The 19,883-nt window shown below is 45.4% G+C and overlaps 1 protein-coding gene across 5 annotated transcripts in view; it reads left to right on the top strand.

The window, feature by feature from the left end:
• Positions 1-18,499, top strand: part of LOC119661414 (zinc transporter 2) — a 48,425-nt gene extending 29,926 nt beyond the window's left edge. The window contains exons 1-8 of one of the 5 annotated variants that reach the window (XM_038070752.1): positions 1,057-1,212; positions 16,271-16,408; positions 16,548-16,710; positions 16,772-16,925; positions 17,000-17,522; positions 17,584-17,753; positions 17,827-17,897; positions 18,139-18,280. In XM_038070752.1, the coding sequence (XP_037926680.1) occupies positions 1,186-1,212; positions 16,271-16,408; positions 16,548-16,710; positions 16,772-16,925; positions 17,000-17,522; positions 17,584-17,753; positions 17,827-17,897; positions 18,139-18,254 (1,362 nt within the window). In that variant the 5' untranslated portion in view covers positions 1,057-1,185 and the 3' untranslated portion in view covers positions 18,255-18,280. Of the gene's footprint in view, positions 1-1,056; positions 1,213-15,764; positions 15,936-16,022; positions 16,152-16,270; positions 16,409-16,547; positions 16,711-16,771; positions 16,926-16,999; positions 17,523-17,583; positions 17,754-17,826; positions 17,898-18,138 lie in introns of those variants that run through there. The other 4 variants (XM_038070754.1, XM_038070751.1, XM_038070753.1 and 1 more) reach the window with 4 other exon arrangements.
• Positions 18,500-19,883: the final 1,384 nt, after the last annotated feature.

Raw genomic sequence — 19,883 nt, 5'->3', positions numbered from 1 at the left:
GACACCATGAAAATCTTGAGAACCCGAGTGTCCTCCTTACTTAGCACCAACCTCAAACCGAGTTTAGTTGTTCAAATTGACGTCTTGGATAATTCGGGTGAATATCCCTAAATCACATTTTCACTAGCACTATATTTTCATTTTTGAAAATTTGTGGGGTGGGGGGTGAGAATTGCCACTTGCCACGCCAACCTACACATTCCACAACTCTCATGCCTAATTCTAATTTAACTCTAAAATTCCAGCTCAATCGTCCTTTATCGAGCCAGCATCCACTCAATATCAGACACAAAATTTCGACTAAGCCAGAAATTAGCGTTAGTAATGCATTTCGTAATATGCAACATAATTAATGTCTGATCTCTACCGCACGTTTTCCTTCTGTTCTGACTTAACTCGCAAAAAATCAGATCAAACAATGAGATCATCGTCAAAACGGAAGCTCATTTCGAGAAACCTCATCAACTGTATTCTTAGTATTTTTAAACGAATTTAAAAAGTGTGACATCCTAGAAAAGATTACGCTGAAAAAATATCGTAAAAGAATTGCGCCCATTCCTAACTCAGTTACTTTCTTATTCTCCTCCAAGTCACGTTATCCATACTTCGACGCGGCTTTTGAACCAAGATGGTTCTGGTAAATGAAGCTTTAGATTCAAATATTTATCTAAATAATTTCGATGAATATAAAACGTTCTGACACCACGTGCTGCATGCACTTGATCCATATAGTTTGCATTGATATTTAGATGGAATAATTATGGACTGGAATATCCTAAGAATAATTTTTACGCTAGAAACAAGAAAACTCGGGGCTTCAGCAAGCAATGATGTTGTTCCTGCACTATTGACACTTCAATTAGCGATACCGTGATCTTCTATCAATCTTTATTATATTAGCATTTGCAAATTGGTCAGATACACATCGGGGTATATGCAAATACTATGTCCAGTACCGTTTCTGTATAGAAAAGATTCAATCAGTATCTGTAACTACGCTTAGAAGTCGGGTCTCGAGGAAGTAATTTCCAATTCTGCACCTAACATTGTCTGATCTGTTCCGGATAGCTTTTCACTTCTATATTTAACGCAGATCTTACCGTGGTTCTCCAATTCAAAATCCTTCGAGGATAAGTGAACGCAGTTACGCGTGAATCAGTTGAGTGTGAAAAGTGTGAAAGAAAAATGACGAGAAAATATATGACTCTGCTTGTAAGGTCAATTCAAGTGATAATGAAAGAATATTCTTGTGCATATACTCGACAAATTGTGATAATAATATTTGCGCCAAATTTTCAAGTAATGTTTATATTTCTTGTTTAAGAAGATGCCATACAGCGTAGTATTCCTTGTTCTGGACAAATTAACTGAATTCCGTTGTCAACGAATTTACCTTTGATTAGAATGAAACGCAAAAGCGGAAAATTTCAATGCGGACATAATGTGAGAAAAACAATTAGAATGGATCCCAAGTGATATGGCTTTGATTGGTTTCACCTTGAATGTTTCGGAATAGTTTAGGACTTACTGCCCGTAAGGTAGGTAGGTAGATATCAGTGGCCGCTCCGAGGAGCCCAATTAGCGCTTTGGTGCGCCGTTTTGATGCCACAAACTCCTAAGACCGTGAGTGTTGTTATGGGAGCAGGGAGGCAGAGTCCAGCCGGCTCGGATCTTCAGAGCCAGTCCGTAGCATTCACGAATGAAAGCAGCTCTCCGACCCTGCAGCTAGAAATCTCTCTGAGGTCCCCAAAGAATGGTTTACCCAGTGTCCGCAGCCTGACTCAAGCCAGAGCTGGGCAATCTCAGAGAAAGTGCATGAGGGTTTCCCTTCCTATGGGCCAGTGCCCCGTGCAGACCGCCGTAATCTTGAATGCATTTGCACGCGTCTGGCACAGGAGCTCTCGTGATCGAGCTATGTTATAAGCGAGCCAAATTCTCCTTGACTTGGCACAGCTTGTAAGCCTTCGCCATCTCAGGCCCGCGGCTGCTAGGTAGTGCGAGTAGACTACTCGGCCCCCGACAGCCGCCAGCGGAACACCGACTGTATTCGCCGAGGGACTGCCAAGAGCAGAGCCTTGCCTGGTCAATCCGTCAGCCCGCTCATTCTCCTCTATGTTCCTATGCCTAGAAACCCAGAGGAAAGTGACCTTGAGCGTGCACTGCCCCCCAGTCGGGAAGATGTCGTCGTTGAGTAGAAGGCCTTGATGGCCGCTTGGCTGTCGGTCAACATGGCTATGTTACGCTTGGGGCTCGAATCACGCTCCAGCCATCGACAGACTTCCAATATCGCCAGTACTTCCGCCTGGAATATACTGGCGAAACCTGGGAGACCATACGACTTGGATACACCATGTGTATTCGAGAAAACCCCCGCGCCGACTCCATAGGCCATTTTTGATCCATCGGCCAAGAATACTGTGTCATAGTCTTGCAACACGCCGCCAGTCTTCCACTTTGCCCTGGTTGGTCCACAGCAAAGTTTGTCGTGAAGTTCAGCTTGCGTGTGACATAGTCCGTGGGGGATGCCCAAATTTCCCGAGTTACTTCATCTAGGATGTTGCTGTGGCCATAGGACTTCGCTGTCCAGCATCCGGACTCACGTAGTCTGCGGCACTGCACGCTGCAACATATTTAATGTGGAGGTCTAGGGGGAGGAGTTGCAGGAGTATATTGAGAGCATCTGCCGGGTAGGACTGCAGAGCTCCAGTATCACCTGCACACGCGGTTCTTTGAATCCTATTAAGCTTCGTTCTATTGTATTTTTCAGGTATCCTTGTCTTGGTGGTGAATAGCATCAGTTGCGTTTTGGTTGGGTTTATGCTGAGTCCGCATCTTGCGGCCCACAGGCACACCTTTCGCAACGCTCCTTCCATGATGTCGCTCATAATGAACAGAAACATCCCTGATATTAATATCACCAAGTCGCCGGCATACGCCACCACCTTCACCCCGCTGTTGTCCAATGTACGTAAAATTTTGTCCATTACTATTAACCAGAGCACCGGTGAGATGGCGCCACCCTGGGGCGTGCCTCTGTTCACAGCTCTGGTCAAGTAGTTGCCTCCCAGAACCGACTGGATCATCCTGGTACTCAGCATGGATATAATCCAATGCGTGAGATATCCCTCCAATCCAATACCGGTCAAGGCTTCCTTGACGGCATTGGTACTGACGTTGTTAAAAGCTCCCTCTATATCCAAGAAGGCAGCAAGGGTATACTGCTTGTACTGCAGCGACCGCTCAACCGTGCCAATTACCTCGTGGAGGACGGTTTCTGTGGATTTTCCTTTGAGGTAGGCATGCTGGGACTTAGAGAAAAGCGTTCTCTCCATAATTGTCCTTAAGTGAATGTCCAGGACGCGTTCTAGGGTCTTCAGCACGAAAGAGGACAGGCTGATTGGTCGAAAGTCCTTCGGGGATTCATGACCGCGCTTGCCCGCTTGCCCCCACTCGTGCGCGCCTCCAGGACTGCGGTACGTATCCTAAAGTGGTGCAGCTCCGGTAAATCTCAACAAGCCACGGCACAACCCTTTCCTGCTGCTTCTGTAGCATGACTGGCATTATGCCACCTGGGCCTGGAGATTTGTATGCGGAGAAGCTGTTTATAGCCCAGTCGATCCTATCCTCGGTAATTACCGATTTGATAGTCTCGCACAGCTGTGGTTGCCGCAAACCCTCCAAGCAAGGTTTCTGACTCACAGTCCTCCTCGCTGGAGGGAAAGTGCGCTTGCACCAGCAGCTCCAAGGTTTCGCTAGAAGATTCCGTCCAGGAGCCTTCCGACTTTTTAAGGAAGGATGGGCTCTTATGTTCCTTGGACAGAATCTTACTGAGCCTCGCGAATTCACTAATGCTTTCGATGTTCTGACAATAGTCCAGCCAAGACCGCCTCTTGGCGGTCCTGATGGCCGACTTGTAGTTCTTCAGGCCGTCCTTGTATGGCTGCCAGTATTTTTTCCTGTAGCAGATGTTGAAGATTTCTCTGGTCAGCTTCCTGAGACTAGAGAGATCTTCATTCCACCACGGTGGCAGGGTCTTTTTGCTGTACTTAGTAGGGCAAGAGACTTTAAAGGCGGTATCAAATGCCCGTATCTGCATATCATCATCATCAACGGCGCAACAACTAGTATCCGGTCTAGGCCTGCCTTAATAAGGAACTCCAGAGACCCCAGTTTTGCGCCGAGGTCTACCAATTCGATATCCCTAAAAGCTGTCTGGCGTCCTGACCTACGCCATCGCTCCATCTTAGGCAGGGTCTGCCTCGTCTTCTTTTTCTAATATAGATATTGCCCTTATAGACTTTCCAGGTGGGATCATCCTCATCCATACGGATTAAGTGACCCGCCCACCGTAGCCTATTGAGCCGGATTTTATCCACAGCCGGGCGGTCATGGTATCGCTCATAGATTTCGTCGTTATGTAGGCTACGGAATCATCCATCCTCATGTAGGGGGCCAATCGTCAGGCATTAATTCGCTGTCCCATACTTTGAACATCAGTTGATGAACCACTTGGTGTAATTGGTCGCCTCCTTAGTTAACCAATTCGGTTGTAATTCCATCGGCTCTTGGCGACTTATGGTTTTTAAGCTGAAGAACTGCACGGACTGTTTCTTCTTCGCTTGATGATGGCAGCATTTGTCCGTCGTCTTCAGTTGGCGGGACCTCCAACTCGCCGATATTTTGGTTTTTGAGCAGTTCATCAAAATACTCAACCCATTGCTCCAATATGCCCATTCTCTTGGAAATTTCCCTTTTGGTCTCGGCAGGATGAGCATCGCGGTGTATAAGGCTTCATCCTGCCGACTTGTTGGTAAATCTTACGCGCCTGGTGCGGTTGCTTCCTGTACTTTTCTAGTTCATAGACTTGTTGGTTCTCCCAGGCTTCCTTTTTCCGTTTGTGAAGTCGCTTCTTCGCTTGCCGGAGTTCGTGATAAGTCCCTGCGCGTGCCCGCGTCCTTTGAGGATGCAACATTGCTCGGTACACAGCATTCTTCCGTTCCGTTGCTAGCTTACAATCATCGTCAAACCAGCCGTTTCGACTCCTTTTGCGGCTGGGGCCAATTATGTTTGTGGCCGTGTTTATGATAACGTTCTTCAGGTGATTTTAAAATCATTTGTTGATGCTTCATCTCCAGGATCTCTGTTGACTGCGGTTATTGCGGCATCCATTTCGCCTTTATATGTGTTGCGGAGGGCTGTGTTGTGAATGGCTTCGGTATTCACACTCCCCTGATTATCAGAGGGGATTGTAGGTGGTGTCGAAATTCGAACTCGGAGCACCGTGCGAAGGAGATAGTGGTCCGAGTCTATATTGGCCCCTCTTTATGTTCTGACATTCATCATGAGAGGTGGCGGCGTTCAATCAGAACGTGGTCAATCTGGTTGAAAGTGGTCCCGTCTGGAGAGGCCCACGTATGTTTGTGAACCGCTTTCCGCGCAAACCAGGTACTTCCAACAACCATTTCGTGCGGCACTGTTAACTGAATAATCCGCAGTCCGCTATCATTGGTATCCCTATGTAAGCTATGGGGCAAACGTATCGCCTGAATACGGGGTCCGTCCCTACTTGACTGTTGAAATCTCCAAATATGATTTTGATAGCATATCTAGGACAGGCTTCGAGGGTCCGCTCAACTTCCTCGTAGCAGGTATACTTCTCCGACTCTGCAGTCTCCTCTGTAGGGGCGTAAACGTTTATGAGACTTATATTTCTAAACTTGCCTCGCAAGCGCAGAGCACATAGCCATTCGCTTATATTTTCGAAACCAACAACAGCCGGTTTCATTTTTTGACTGACTAAAAAACCTACTCCAAGCGCATGGTTTACTGGATAGCCGCTATAATATATGGTGTAGCCGCTCTTCTCCACGAAACCGGCATCCCGGTGTCCATCGCATCCCTTGCAACGCTGTCACATCACGTGGTTTTGTAACATCGGTTTTCTATGTAGGGCTCTCAATCCTACCCAACCCACAACTTGGAGGACCAGTTGGTACATTTTGTCCCGTTTTTAGGCGCGGGACACTCGCCTTCATCCTTCTCCGTCTGCAATTTTTCATGAAGAAAGAACTCCCAGCGATCACCACGTAGAGGTGGAGATAGGGTTTTGTAGTAGAGCTGTTGCTGCTGGTTCAGCAGGCGTTTCCCAGGTTTTATGCTCCATCGTGTGTACCAATCCACGTTTCGCCCTGGGACCTATATTAGCCTTTGACCCCATATCCCTCACACAAATATCAGATCCTTGTTCACTTGTGATTACTGTTATTATGCAATTAAATCTTCAAATGTCCCAAAATAGCTAAACCTACTTAATAAATCAAATGAACTTTCACTTTCACAGACAGAATATATCGCTCCCTTGCTTTATCTGAAAGTGAAATCATATCGTGCCTTGCATGAAAATCGTCCCCGGTTTTCATTGCCTTATCTCCACTCATAAGCTTTAAATGCTACTAATGTCCATAGTGTGCATGCTTGTTTACAATCTACAGTACTCACAGAAATCTTGAAACATTGAAGAACAGTGTTTTCTTGAATTCATCAATTTAAAAGTAGCCTTATCGCAATCTTAGCACTTACAGTTATCAGATGACCATTATCTACGTGACCAAGTCGTAAAGATTAGTAATTTTTAATTAAACACATTTTACTCTGTTTCTCTTGTTAGTTGATCCCAGTACAATGCTATATTCATGTGTTATTCAGCCATCGGACAAATTGATTAAGCTAAACCCTGAAGACAGAAGCTTATATTGAATTACGTGTATCGTCGGGTAAATCATAAAGGTTCAAAACAAAGCAAAAATCGGTTATAATGAATCTACAATTCAATTGGCAATGTAACCGTCCTCCCATCTCTCGATTTGTATCTCTAAATAGACTAGATTAGATGGAGTCAACTAATCGCATGGTCCTTATCATTTACTTACACGAATAAAAGGCAATGGATGGCGCCTCGCTGTAATAGAGACGAAAATGCGTTGGACCAGTGACTTAATAAATCCTAGTCACATGAGAGATAAGGGTATCCAAAATCAATATGGGGTTGCACCGATCGTGCGAGTGAGACATCTTCGATGGTACGATCATATAATCCGCGCTGAAGGGAGTTCACTTGTCAAGAATAGTCTGAACATCGAAGCTAATGGGAAACGATCAAAACAACGGTGGCTTGATACGCTGGATAGTGATTTGAAAGCATCACGACTCCATCCAGATCAAGCCTTTCACCGAGCAAAATGGTACAACCTATTAAAAGAATCTGACACCGCTTCCGAACCGGAAAAACGCTGAAGAGGAAGAAGAATTATAAAAGTTATCACAAAGAACTTCGAAAATTTGGCTGATGTCCATAGGCGAAGGGTGGTAGGTGCAGAATTGTATGCATAAATCAATGCTTACGGTGAATGTGCCTTACATTGCTAAAACGTCGTATATCCAGAATAGTCTTCAACTCTCCAGACACAAGTATGAGTGAAATTCAATGTTAATACACTTTCACCACACTACTGCGATGATACTGCAGCCCCCTCTTCCAATTGCCCGTGTAAATGATAAGTTTACATCATCAGAACAAACCAAGAACGAACACAAATATCCATAACCAACCGAGATGCAAACGCGAGGTAACCAGATCAAGAAGCTGACGATCAACCAAATCGGCCATCCCACCGTCGTCGTCTGCATATATCATAAATTGAGGAGACTTTACCAGTAGCATACTTCTGATGTCACCTTATTCCATCTTCCCCTTAACATTCTCGAACAATGGCAAATGGACAAAACCAAAACCATCCTAAGAAATTAGTTAGGCTAGGCCAGTCGCCAGACCATTTATGTCTCATGTTCGTTGCCGTAACAGAGTCCCTGCATCCGGCTTTTCCTTGGACAGCAGATGCACTTCCAGCGCAGATAAATCCCCCACCTCCACGACTGTCTCCTTCGATGTTGTTCTGAAGGCGCCGAAAAATTCACTAAACTTTTTTTTCGATCCTGTGAACTTACAAATGTCTTTAGTCTTTACAAACCGTACCACTCCAATTATGCGAAATTGTCAGCTGTGCTTGAGCCCATCGACTTTCGGTAAAATTCTTGCATCTTCCTTTTGACGTCGATAATCACTTCCAGATAGTAGGTTAGGGATGAACTATCACCCCCACTTTAACAAAGTTCCTTTTTCTACAATTCATTATCAACCCTGCTTTAGTCTCCACCTTGGTCGAGGTTAAAGCAATTCTTTCCAGCCAGGGCTTCATCGTTCTTATGGTACTCCGTTGCCTAAATTTCTATACTTTTCGCGTATCGTGATGACCAGATTGTGAGTCCTGTGGCACCCTCGCTATTACGATGCATTCCCTGGAGATATTGTCCGTCCTATACGAGAAAGTGCGCTCTGAGAAGTATTCCTCTATTTGCCTCGTCCAGTTTCCAGTAATATCTATTTCAGTCAAAGCATCTTTAATTTGAAATTTGGTGTCAAATCGACAAACCTGGCCTATTCCATCCAAAAAGAAGTTGGGTTTGCAGAAATTCAAATGTGTCCCGGATAGTTTATTGTCGTTTTCAAAAATATTGGGTTTCACCCATCTTGTAAATTATCTTTTCCATCATTGTATCCAACTGCTTGATAAGGTGCTGGGGAAGGGATTTCATTCGAAATAAATTTCGAATGCTGTTAACCCTGCTGCGCCACATCACTCCGCCCCCAGATGAAACCTAGGGGTTTCAGCGACTGAACCCGGAACTGCGTTCGCCATCATTTTGCGAAGCGAACGCGACGTTAATTTGGGGCGCACACGGGCTTCAGTCTGGATAAGTAGACAGCCTTTTTGTGTCCTTCGATCTCGAGCTGAAATAAATGCTCTCCCCGCTCGAGAATACGGTACGGGCGTTCGTATGAAGGCTGAAGCAGCTTCCGGACAACATCCGTCCTGGCCAGGACGTGCGTGCACGTGTCCAACTCCTTGGGAGTGCAGGCAGGTCCAGATGTGTGTCGGATGGGAGGTGTGGTTTTCATTCGGTGAAGGTTGGCTTTCAGCAAGCGCAGCAATCCCGAATCTGTGAGACCCGATCTCTTGTCGATTACTTGGGAGCCTTGGGTTCTCCCCGTATATCAGCTCCGGGGGGCTGGCAGCAAATTCCTCTCGGCGGGTTGTTCGGAGGCCAAGTAGAACGAGAGGCAAGACCTGAGTCCGGGACGGATCGTCGCGAGCCATAATGGCGGCTTACAGCATCCGATGCCAATGCTCAACATCCCATTGGATTGCGGGTGGTATGCCGTAGTCCACTGGTATTGAATAACAGGAGTTGTTTGCCTAACTCCGACAAAAGGGTGGACTCAAATTGCATTCCCTGGACAGTAATGATCACTGCATTGACACCAAAACGAGGGATCCACTCTCGACAGAAGGCTTCGGCACAAGATTGCGCCGTAATGTCCTTCAGAGGTATTACCTCAGACCACCGCGTAAACCTGTCGATGATTGTGAGACAATACCTGAAACCGTACGAATCTCGCAAAGGGCCTACGATGTCGAGGTGTAGGGTGTGGAACCGCTTGGTAGTGCGGGGAAATGGACCCACTTCTTTTCTTACATGCCTGATGACCTTACACTTCTGGCGTGCGATGCGCTCTCTAGCCCAGGAGTTGATGTCCTTATTCATGGAGAGCCAGAAGTATTTCTCGGTGACTAACCGATTTGTCGTCCTGACGCCTGGATGCGCTACGTCGTGAACCGCGTGGAACACTTCCTTGCGAAAGGGGGCCGGAATGTATGTCCGGAGTCCCTTTTCCGAGTATTCGCAACAGGGAGAGAGGTTCGAGCCGAAGATGGACAACCCCCGAAATTTGTGTTTGGAGTTGTCCTGCGCCTTGGCGATAGTCGAGAAGTCGAGTGAGGCGAGGATGGTAACATCGAAGATACGTGACAAAGCGTCAGCAACTATGTTGTCCTTGCCGGATACGTGCTGTATGTCGGCTCAGGTGTCGGTGGCGAGCCTTGCAAATTACCGATCGCCCCGGTGAGGTGGCACAATTTTGATGGTTCGCCATCGGAAGGCGTAATTTGCGGATATCGTCTTAGTAGTTTGTGGCACTGCGAGCTACCTTGACACATGGCGTTGTGCACTTCACTATCTGACTCTTCGAAGAAAGCAGGGTTTTCTTGTCGATCAGCTGCTTATGTTGTAGATCGGCGACGGAACCGTAATAAGCTAAAAAATCGGCGCCAATGCCCGATCTACGTCCTCTACAATAAAGTTACAGGTAAAAACACGCGCAGCCCGAGGTTGAGAATGCGGACATCTGAACCATAAGTGCTGATTGTAGTGCCCTTTGTCGCCGACGCCTCGTAGATCCACCGTTGGGGATTGTTTTTCGGTTTTGACCGAGGGCACACGCATAAGTCGGCGCGAGAACCGATCAAATACGTACAGTGCTATATCTCGTCCTTGACGAATAGATGACGTGAATTTGTAGCCGAGTCGCTAGCCGCCATTGGCAAGAGTCGGTTGCGTCTTCCGAGAACGCACAAGGTTTGTCACATCGCTTGGCCTCGATGCCGAAAGCATTATGGTACCAGCAACGGCCGTTTTCATGGAGACTTGGCGATCGGTTACTTACTGAATGCGACATCCGACTGAGTGGCGAGGATACGCTGCATATTGGTTGGCTCACGCACAACCTCGTCACCCATTGGAGTTCCGGCTAAATCTTATCAATGACGAAATAATTGGGTAGACTTGCGGTCTCAGATTTCCTCACGTTCTACCAGTCTCCTGATCCTTTGTTCTTACGACGTTCCCAAACGTTCACTTATTTGAATGCGGATTACGAGTTCTCTGCAGGTGGTGCAAGAAGAAGGACTTTTGAGCACCATTCTAGCTCCAGCTCTAGGGTGGCGTAAAATCCGTTTGTGCCAACAGTTGGCGTTCATCGTCACGTATCTCTGTTACGTTTCTTCCAGTACGCGTCCACAGATATGCTACCAAAGCTGTATTTCATGGAGCACTTACGACTTTTAATTGTCTCCATGCATCGGTCATCTACCCCGATCGTGAAGAGTTTGATTTTGGCAATCTTTTCGCTTCTAAAAACTCTTCCTCAATTTTGACTGATGAGGAGGCATCGAAGCTTCCCCATATCAATCGCTGCGGTATATCATCCCCAGCACATTTCGACAATTCTATTCCTTTCCATCCTGACAATTTAGTGACTCAAGCCCTAAATAAGTCCGCCGTGTTCTCCATAGCGCAATCCACCAATATAAGACCTCGGCGAAAGTGTATGCCATCTATGACACATCTGCATTACGATGAGATATTCAATAATCCCCTGCTCCTGACGAGTAACTATTTGCTCAGGATATACTTTCGGCAGCATGGTCAGACGAATGCTTTTCGCCGCATTAGCATAGCTTACGGCGGGCCTCCTAGTTCTTACCTTCATCCCTGACGTATTCAGAATTTCTTCCCCTCTTAGATTTGTGCTTCTTGGAATTGTTCCTCTCTTGTGGGTTGATCTACGCTGCTCTCCGCTTTCTTGGCTCGGTTGTTGAAGATTTACCTGCGTCACCGAGGCCTGACTCCTTCCTGATGTCTAATATACTGACCTCCGAGGTACTCTTGCTGATCCCTGCTTTTTGAGCAGGGACCTTTGTTGATTGCGGTCTCCGCAATAGACCAATGTTGATATTGGTTCCATTGCTTAATTTTCAAAATTCTCCCTTCTTGGGTGTAGTCACCTGAGTCTCAATATCAGCCTCCACCCGATGGACCAATTTATGTGCGGTACGGCGTCCTGTTTATTTCTTGTTGTTTGACTTTTCTATACTTTTAATTTGTTTACTGATTTGATTCCCACGAGTATGCGGGTTAGACAGTCCGCCATGCCATAGTTCTCCGTACCACAGCAAGGTGAAAGTTACTCACCGTGATGACCGGGTATCAGTCAGTTCCTTTCGACTACAAACTATCCAGGGGGAGGTGTCCATCGACTCTTCAGTCTAATTCCATAGCATTTTGTTAATATTAAGGTCCCCTCGTGCAAAGTAGGACTGTTACCACCCAGAAACGGCCTTGGTAGATGAGAGGGTTGGCTCCTGGAGAGTCACATGTAAACCCCAGAGAGAAATGGATTGGGTCGCAGAAAGCTATATTCCATATCAGTCTATCCTATAGTTCGGAGTGTTGGCCGACCATAAAAGACAATGAACGGCGTCTTGCGGTAATGGAGACGAAGATGCTACGTTGGACTAGTGGCGTCACACGTTTAGATCACATCCGAAATGAGGATATCCGCGATCGTTATGGGGTAGCACCGATCGTGGAAAAGTTGCGAGAGAGGCGTCTTCGATGGTACGGTCACGCAATTCGTGCAAACGAGAATTCACTTGCCAAGATTGGTCTGAACATCGAAGTCGATGGTAAACGACCAAAAGGCAGACCTAAGCAACGGTGGCTTGATACGCTGGATGGGGATTTGAAAGCCTCGAGATTGCACCCAGATCAGGCATTCGATAGAGCCAAATGGCGAAGCCGATCACGACGAGCCGACCCCGTTTGTGAACGGGACAAAGGCTGAAGAAGAAGATATCAGTCTATCCTGAAGTCCACTGCTTGATCCCACTAGCTTGAGTATCCGCCTACAACGTGGTTTTGGCTACTAGAGTAGAAGAAGAAGTGGTATGAAATAGTACGAAAGTAGTAGTACGAAATCGGTTAATGAGAGCTCGCTGTACTAAATGGGGTGTTAGATGTGAGAAAGTGCACTTCCATGACGATCAAAGTTGGAACGCAAACAATTATTCCAAGCCTGCACTTAATACTTAGGTGTAATGATTGACCAGAGGTGGAATTTCAGATTGCATGTGGAGGGTGCAGCAACCAAGGCATATAACATCGAAGCGCTGGTTGCGAAAATGCTACCAAATATAGGTGGCCCAAGGCCGAGCCGTGGACTCCTTATTTCAAGTGTGGTCAGTTCAATCCTACTGTATGCAGCCCTAGTATGGGCAGATGCACTGGAAAATATAATAAATAAGAGAAAGATTGGAGCTGCGTATCGCATAAGTGTACTCCGAACATGTTGCGCTTACAGAACAATTTCCAATGAAGCAGCTTGCGTGATAGCAGGAATGGTCCCGATTGAGATTCTGGCGAAAGAAATACAACGACTTTATGATCGAACGTACCTCACCGGAGAATCTCCTGCCCGTCGGCGACAGTTTGCACAAGCTGAAACTGTCGCGAAATGGCAAGAGCCGAAGTAGGTTTCGACCTAACTCAATTCTTGAGCGGACACGGAGGCCATCGAGCATATCTGTATCGATTTGGGCGTGATGATTCGCCATATTGCCCACAGTGTGCAAACATTCCAGAGGACGCAGAACACGTCTTTTTTCACTGCCCCAGATTCGAAACCCAAAGAGCTACAACCGAGGAGCACTTTACACCCGAAAATATCATGGAGCTTATGGTGAAAGCCAAGGAGATATGGACCGAAGTTGAAAAAGTGATTACAGCCATCGGAAAGAAGCTTAGGCATGAGGAAGTCATCCGAAAGAATGAACGCGAGAGGAACACGAATGTTGACATGAGCGCAGAATAAATTCTGATCCAGCCCCGCGACGTAATACCAAATGGAAGTCCCGCAGAGAGAGTGGAAGGAGAAGGAGGTGGTTTTAGTGGGTAAGAGTCCCACATAACCGTGTGGCAGGAGCCTGCGGTAGCTTTTGAAGCTTTCCACCTTGCATCGGAAAAAAAAAGATGTGTAGTCTTAGTCATTATTAGATGCTGATTTCGTTAGGTTAATGAGCTGATGATGACAATTTTGTTGTTAGCTATAACAGTAAAAATTGTTTCACGAATGAACTGCGGTTTTCGCTCCATGCCCCAATTATGAGCATCATTCAATGGTTTTTCTTTACTTTTAGACTATTGCATTTTTCATCCCCACTATCATTGTAGATTAGTCCAGACAAAACCAATATGTGTCTACACGCTAAATGTTGTCGCCCTAACTGGAAAGACCGAGGAGCTCGGAAGAGCCCTTCGAAAAAGGCGCATTGATATCTACGCTCTGCAAGAGAGCCGATGCTCTGGTGCCAAAAGCTGCAACATTGAACATCCTGTCGCTCTCTATGGTTCTGAGTGTTGGCCGACTATAAAAGACAATAATCAGCGTCTTACCATAATGAAGACGAAGATGCTGCATTGGACTAGTGGCGTGACATGTTTTGATTATATCCGAAATGAGATGCTCAGAGGTGGCGGCGAGGAAGATGGGGCGGCAATCCTATCGGCCAAACCAAAACCAAGTGGTCGAGGAGAACCTCCATAGTGGTGGCACCGGGAGACGCTGTACTCACTTTGGTTTGCCGGCCGTGATTCAGTAGGCGAATGCTCCAAAGACCTAATTAGGGCGATCAGACCCGAGTCTGCACGGGGACTCATCTGAAGTGGCAAATTGGTCACGAAACCTTACCAGGGGTATACTGGTACCATGGGAACCGGGAAAGCCCCTGGACTCACATACTTCGGGTGAACTCCTGTTGTATGTGAGGACAGCTCGGTTATTTGCGGCTGGCCCCCCTAGTGGGACTTTCATGGTGGTTGTGGTTGTGCTCAAGCGAGAAGAGACCTTCGGGCCTCGACGTGGTGTTGCGTATCAACACGGGTGCCGTACTCCATAGTTCGGTAGAGATTTAGGTAATTCTTGCATCCACCAGTATGAATGTTAAGCCATGCACTTGGTATAGACTGGTACCGTTATTGCTTGTCTCAGCGGGGCTCTGATTGTGGTCACAAAATCAATCCGTGTCTAAAGGGGACCGTAGGATTAAGTCTCACGACAGGTGCCTACGTAAAACACTATGGGCTTCATATCCGAAATGAGGATATCCGCGATCGTTATGGGGTTGCACCGATCGTGGAAAAGTTGCGAGAGAGGCGTCTCGTGCTATCGGGAATTCACTTCTGAACATCGAAGTCGATGGTAAACGACCAAAAGGCCGGTCGACTTGATACGCTGGAGCTGGAAATCTATTCCCATTCCCCGATTCCAAGACTGTCGCGGTACAACGCACAGAACCTTAGTCCAATAAGCTTTTCTTCTTTCAGTAATTTTAAGCATAGGTTGAGGTTCTTGCTTTCTCCTTCTTCTGAGGACATAAAGATCCTGAGAATTTAACGTATCTGCTGTGTAGGCATAATCACACGGTTATCTTCGGACGCGAATTGATTTAGAGACCATAATCAGGGCCCCGCTATGAATAGTATCGCGGTATTGGTTTATACTGAGTACGGGCTCAGCATTTATACTCAATGGATGTAAGGTTTGATGTCCAATTTGTGCAGCGCAACTCCACGCTTGAGCCCACAAAGAGCTCTGTCCGCGATATGGGCACAACCGCAAATAACCGCGCCGAGAATACATCCCCCGGAAATTCTCCCTCCTTTCCCGTTCCCTTGCTAACAGTTAACCTTCGATGAGGCTGCGTGGTAAGAGCCACTCCAGATGAATCCCATTGCAGACTCGGGTCTGCCCTCAAGTATGTGGGGATGGGACTCCTTACGCTTACTCCTTGAGACGTCAAGGTATTGCACAACCATTCAGACTACGGTGACTCTTTCCTTCTCTCTCAAACAGGCTTGAGACAATCTATGGCGAAGTTATTTAGGAAGACTACCATATTTTCCATCGCCCATATTAATCTACGCTCCTCTATATAAGTATGTGTGTTCTAAACTTCAAAACATGAAATCAAAATGGCATACGAACTTCAATAAAGGGCTCACTTTTACCAGTCAAACCTAAATTACAATACCATTGACGAGGCACAGTCTTATCCAACACCAGCACGGGAGGGTGGCTAGCCGTGAATCAAAACATCACCAATTAAATGGAAGAAGTCTCGGTTGGTTACCAGCAATTATCAGTAAATTATTCATGCTTCTGCTCACTATGATTATTTGTACTTGTTGAAAAACCACTTATCGTTTTCTAAATTCTAATCGGACAGTTCCGCTATTATTTTTCAAAGTTATTGTTGGTGTAATTCCGTCTCAACAAAGTAGAATTCCCGACCAGTTTACAACTTACAACAGTTATGCAAATAAAATAGTAATAAATGGATAAAAACAAGTTTACCCTGGTTCGTGGCTGTGCGCAATTATTCTATGAGTAGCACATTTGTGACAATATGATGACTGCTTATCAATCCTGTTTTGATTGCAAATAGTTTATAATGGATGCCGTTCCCTTTTCCGACAGAATTCCGTCGATGGACCCCTGTGTAGTCCACTGTGCCTCTACCACCAGCCTGGCTTTACCAATATTCAGAGCGACGAAGGATCCAAAGATGCAAAGCTAAAAATAACAGTGGCAGCGACACTTTGTATTATTTTCATGGTAAGTAAGCTCGATTTAGTCACTAATAGTTCGCATTGAGTAGAATTTGAATCTAAAGATTTATGATACTTAGAGTGCTAGAAGAAACCTCTCTGATTCATGCTTACAAGTATTGATTGCTCTGTCTCTTTCCTTTCAGCTGGTGGAGTTTGTTGGAGGGTACCTAGCCGGAAGCCTAGCCATAATGACCGATGCGGCCCACCTGATGTCCGACTGCATTAGCTTCATAATAGGTATCCTAGCGATTTGGATATCGAGTAGGCCGGCGGATGGCAAAATGTCCTTTGGATATAAGAGAATAGGTAAACGATTCATTGCAACTAGCCCGTCCCATGCGTACTAACTCCGAAATTTCCCTTGCAGAAGTTCTGGGTGCAATTCTATCGATATTGGTCATTTGGATTCTAACCATGTTGCTAGTTTACCTGGCAATAAATCGCATTATAAAGAACGACTTCAGTATTGACGCCGATACAATGATGATTGTCGCTGGTATTGGCATAGTGATAAACATTATGTAAATTAATTACAGACCGACTAACAGTTGAGCCTTTGTTTTGCTAAAAAAACGCGTGCTTTGATCTCTTTCAGAATGGGCTTCATTTTACATGGATCATTCGGCTTCCATTCGCACGGTCATTCTCATGGCCATTCGCATTCCAGTCACAATGTTTGCAATTCGAAACACGGCGCTAATAAAAGCAATAATCATAATTCACACTTGCCAGTACAGCACCAGGACGAGGATAATCAGATTCCTACATTTGTGGTTGTGAATAACGCGTCAAATAATGCAATCCGTCCACGACAGGGATCAATAGTTAGTAAAGAAATGCAAAAGACCAAAACCAGTTCGTACACATCGCTTAATCATAATCATAATAATAGTCATAATCATAGTGATGCTAACGCGCACAGGCTATTCATGGCCGAGACAATTCTTCCGCCCGTGCATGATGGTTCGAACCATGCCCACTTGCACGCTGACGAAAGTGCGAACACCTCATCATCGAGCAATGCTAATTTGAATGTTCGTGCGGCTTTCATCCACGTCGTAGGTGATTTCATTCAAAGTATTGGCGTATTTACCGCCGCTCTTGTTATTAAATTTTATGTAAGTAATTCTACCCAAGATGATACGACCTCATATCTGACAAGACCACTTTCCTTCACAGCCTAATGGTAAGATAGCCGATCCCCTGTGTACATTGTTGTTTTCTTTTATTGTTATCCTCACAACGGTTAAGATCATTAAGGAGTCAGTTTTCGTGATTCTTGATGCCGTACCCAAGTCAATTTCCTTAGTAAAATTAGAAGCGGATTTAAGGAGTATAGAAGGGGTCAGGTAAGCGCTGTGACTCATGACTCAACCAGAAAAAAAACCTCACAAAATCCTCATATTGTTCCACTGTTCGCAGGTCAGTTCATCATCTGAACGTGTGGAGTCAAACAGTCGATCACAATCTTATGATGGGCCATATTATTATAGGTAATTTTCCATAGAATGTCCCATGAATACACGCATGCCTCTACCCCCAGGGGAATTCAACCATTGTTCGTGTTAACCACAAATTACAACCTTCAAGCCAAATCATCATTAACCTTTCATCTTTTCTATAAAATACGAAACAAAATTCGATCATAACATGACAAAGCCTTCATTCTCCTGGAAACCGCCTTAAATCTAGCCTCATTCTAATCGCTCGTTCTGTTCTTTCCTCTCCCTTTAGATGAATTCACCGATAGCACTGCAGTACTTAATAGCGCGTTAAGTTTAACTAAGACTAAATACAACATCAAGCATAGCACCTTCCAAATTGAGCGTTATCATTCGCATGATAATTGATTGTGGCTTGTCAACAACCCTCGGAATGATCAATTATTCACTGAAAGAATGAACAAACAAAAAAGAATAAGTAGAACGAATGAAAAGAATTATTTTAAAAAAAGATATTATATTTTCTTTAGCACACTGTGCATGTGTATATATATTTTTTATAATATTATATTTTCTATTTTCGGAAAAATGATATTATTTAAGTAAAACTGATATAATAGAAATGATATTGTGATTTCAGACAAATTATGAAACGACTGTGTTTTATTTAAACAGTGTTTGAGGCTACTCAGCGTGGATGTTACAGCTTCTTGGGTGTGATTTGGCGACCTCTTGAAATGATAGCATGTTATAAGCACGCGCCATCGTTAACAGATCGCTAAAATGCACTTTAACTCCTTTCAGGACCTCCCGAGACGACCACACCTCTCCTTTACTGTTCTGCGCCAAGTGCTCTTGAGGCGACCCGCCCGTCGGCCATCTTGGGACAATGGCTTCCACTGTATGGCGTAGGCAACAATGGAATTGTCGCCCCTCCTCAATGTGTGACCTATTCATTGCCATTTCCGTCTTTTAATCAACTCATTCGAGAGTAGTTAACTGGCCTGTGCGTCGACGAAGTTCTTTATACAAAATTGTAGCAGGCTAGCGTACTCCGGTGACACGTCACAGACCAATATGGAGCTTGGAGTTTTTGAGTGACAGTTGAGGGTCACTTTTTATATGTGCTACTCCCATATATTAAACACAGACAGAACTTTAGCACGAACCAGTCGCAACTTGATCTTGATGTTGAGATAACTGCATTTCCAGACTTTAGCAAAGCAACGAAGGCAGATCTAGTGCTGTTAATGCGCCGGACGACATCCAGTTCCGTGCCACTGTCGACAGAAACGAGGCTTCTTGGATATACAATTTGATCAACACCTTCGATTCTCTGCCCATTAATGCAGATACAGAGAGTGCAATGACAAGAAGAGCAATTTAAATGAAGGTATGAACTCCGCGCATTGTTCCAAAATAATCTACAGGGTGTTGGTGTGATCAATGCATGAGGAGAGTGAAAAAGTGCTGCTGCTTGATCTACAGAAACTGAAGGTGCAGGGATGAATAAATCTGCGGGGATACGACGTTCCCAGTCCATCGGCTTTTGTGTGTGCGCTTGAGGTGGGGGAAAGGATACGCAACCAGACCCTAGTGGTCCATTGTACTCGATTTCCGTTAGTGGATGTGATGTTACCCGCTGCAGTTGTAGCACGTCAGCACCTGATGTCTAATGCATCTATAAGCGGGGCACTCACGTAGAAAATGTTCCGTGGATTCCGCTTCTTCATTACAGGGTGGACACGTATCATCTTGGAGAAATCCTATTCTGGACATATGCCCAGCTAGTAAATTATCGCCCGACAGAATGCACATAATACTTCTGTAAGTCTTTCTGCTTTTAGACAGGATGAACTTTGCGGTATGTTTGTGTTGTTCTGACAGGAAAAGTTTAGTGTGTTGCGCAGCATCTGTCCATCATGGGCAGCTTGTTCCCAATTTTTGATAACAGAATTAGCCAAAGCTACTGACAACCAAATTGCCGGATTCGGTCCTGGTATGGGAGAAATTGAACCCCTGTTTGCTAAAGTATCC

Source organism: Hermetia illucens, chromosome 1 (genome assembly GCF_905115235.1).
Source record: "Hermetia illucens chromosome 1, iHerIll2.2.curated.20191125, whole genome shotgun sequence".
Classification (NCBI taxonomy): domain Eukaryota; kingdom Metazoa; phylum Arthropoda; class Insecta; order Diptera; family Stratiomyidae; genus Hermetia; species Hermetia illucens.
This window is presented reverse-complemented; position numbering and strand designations above follow the sequence as displayed.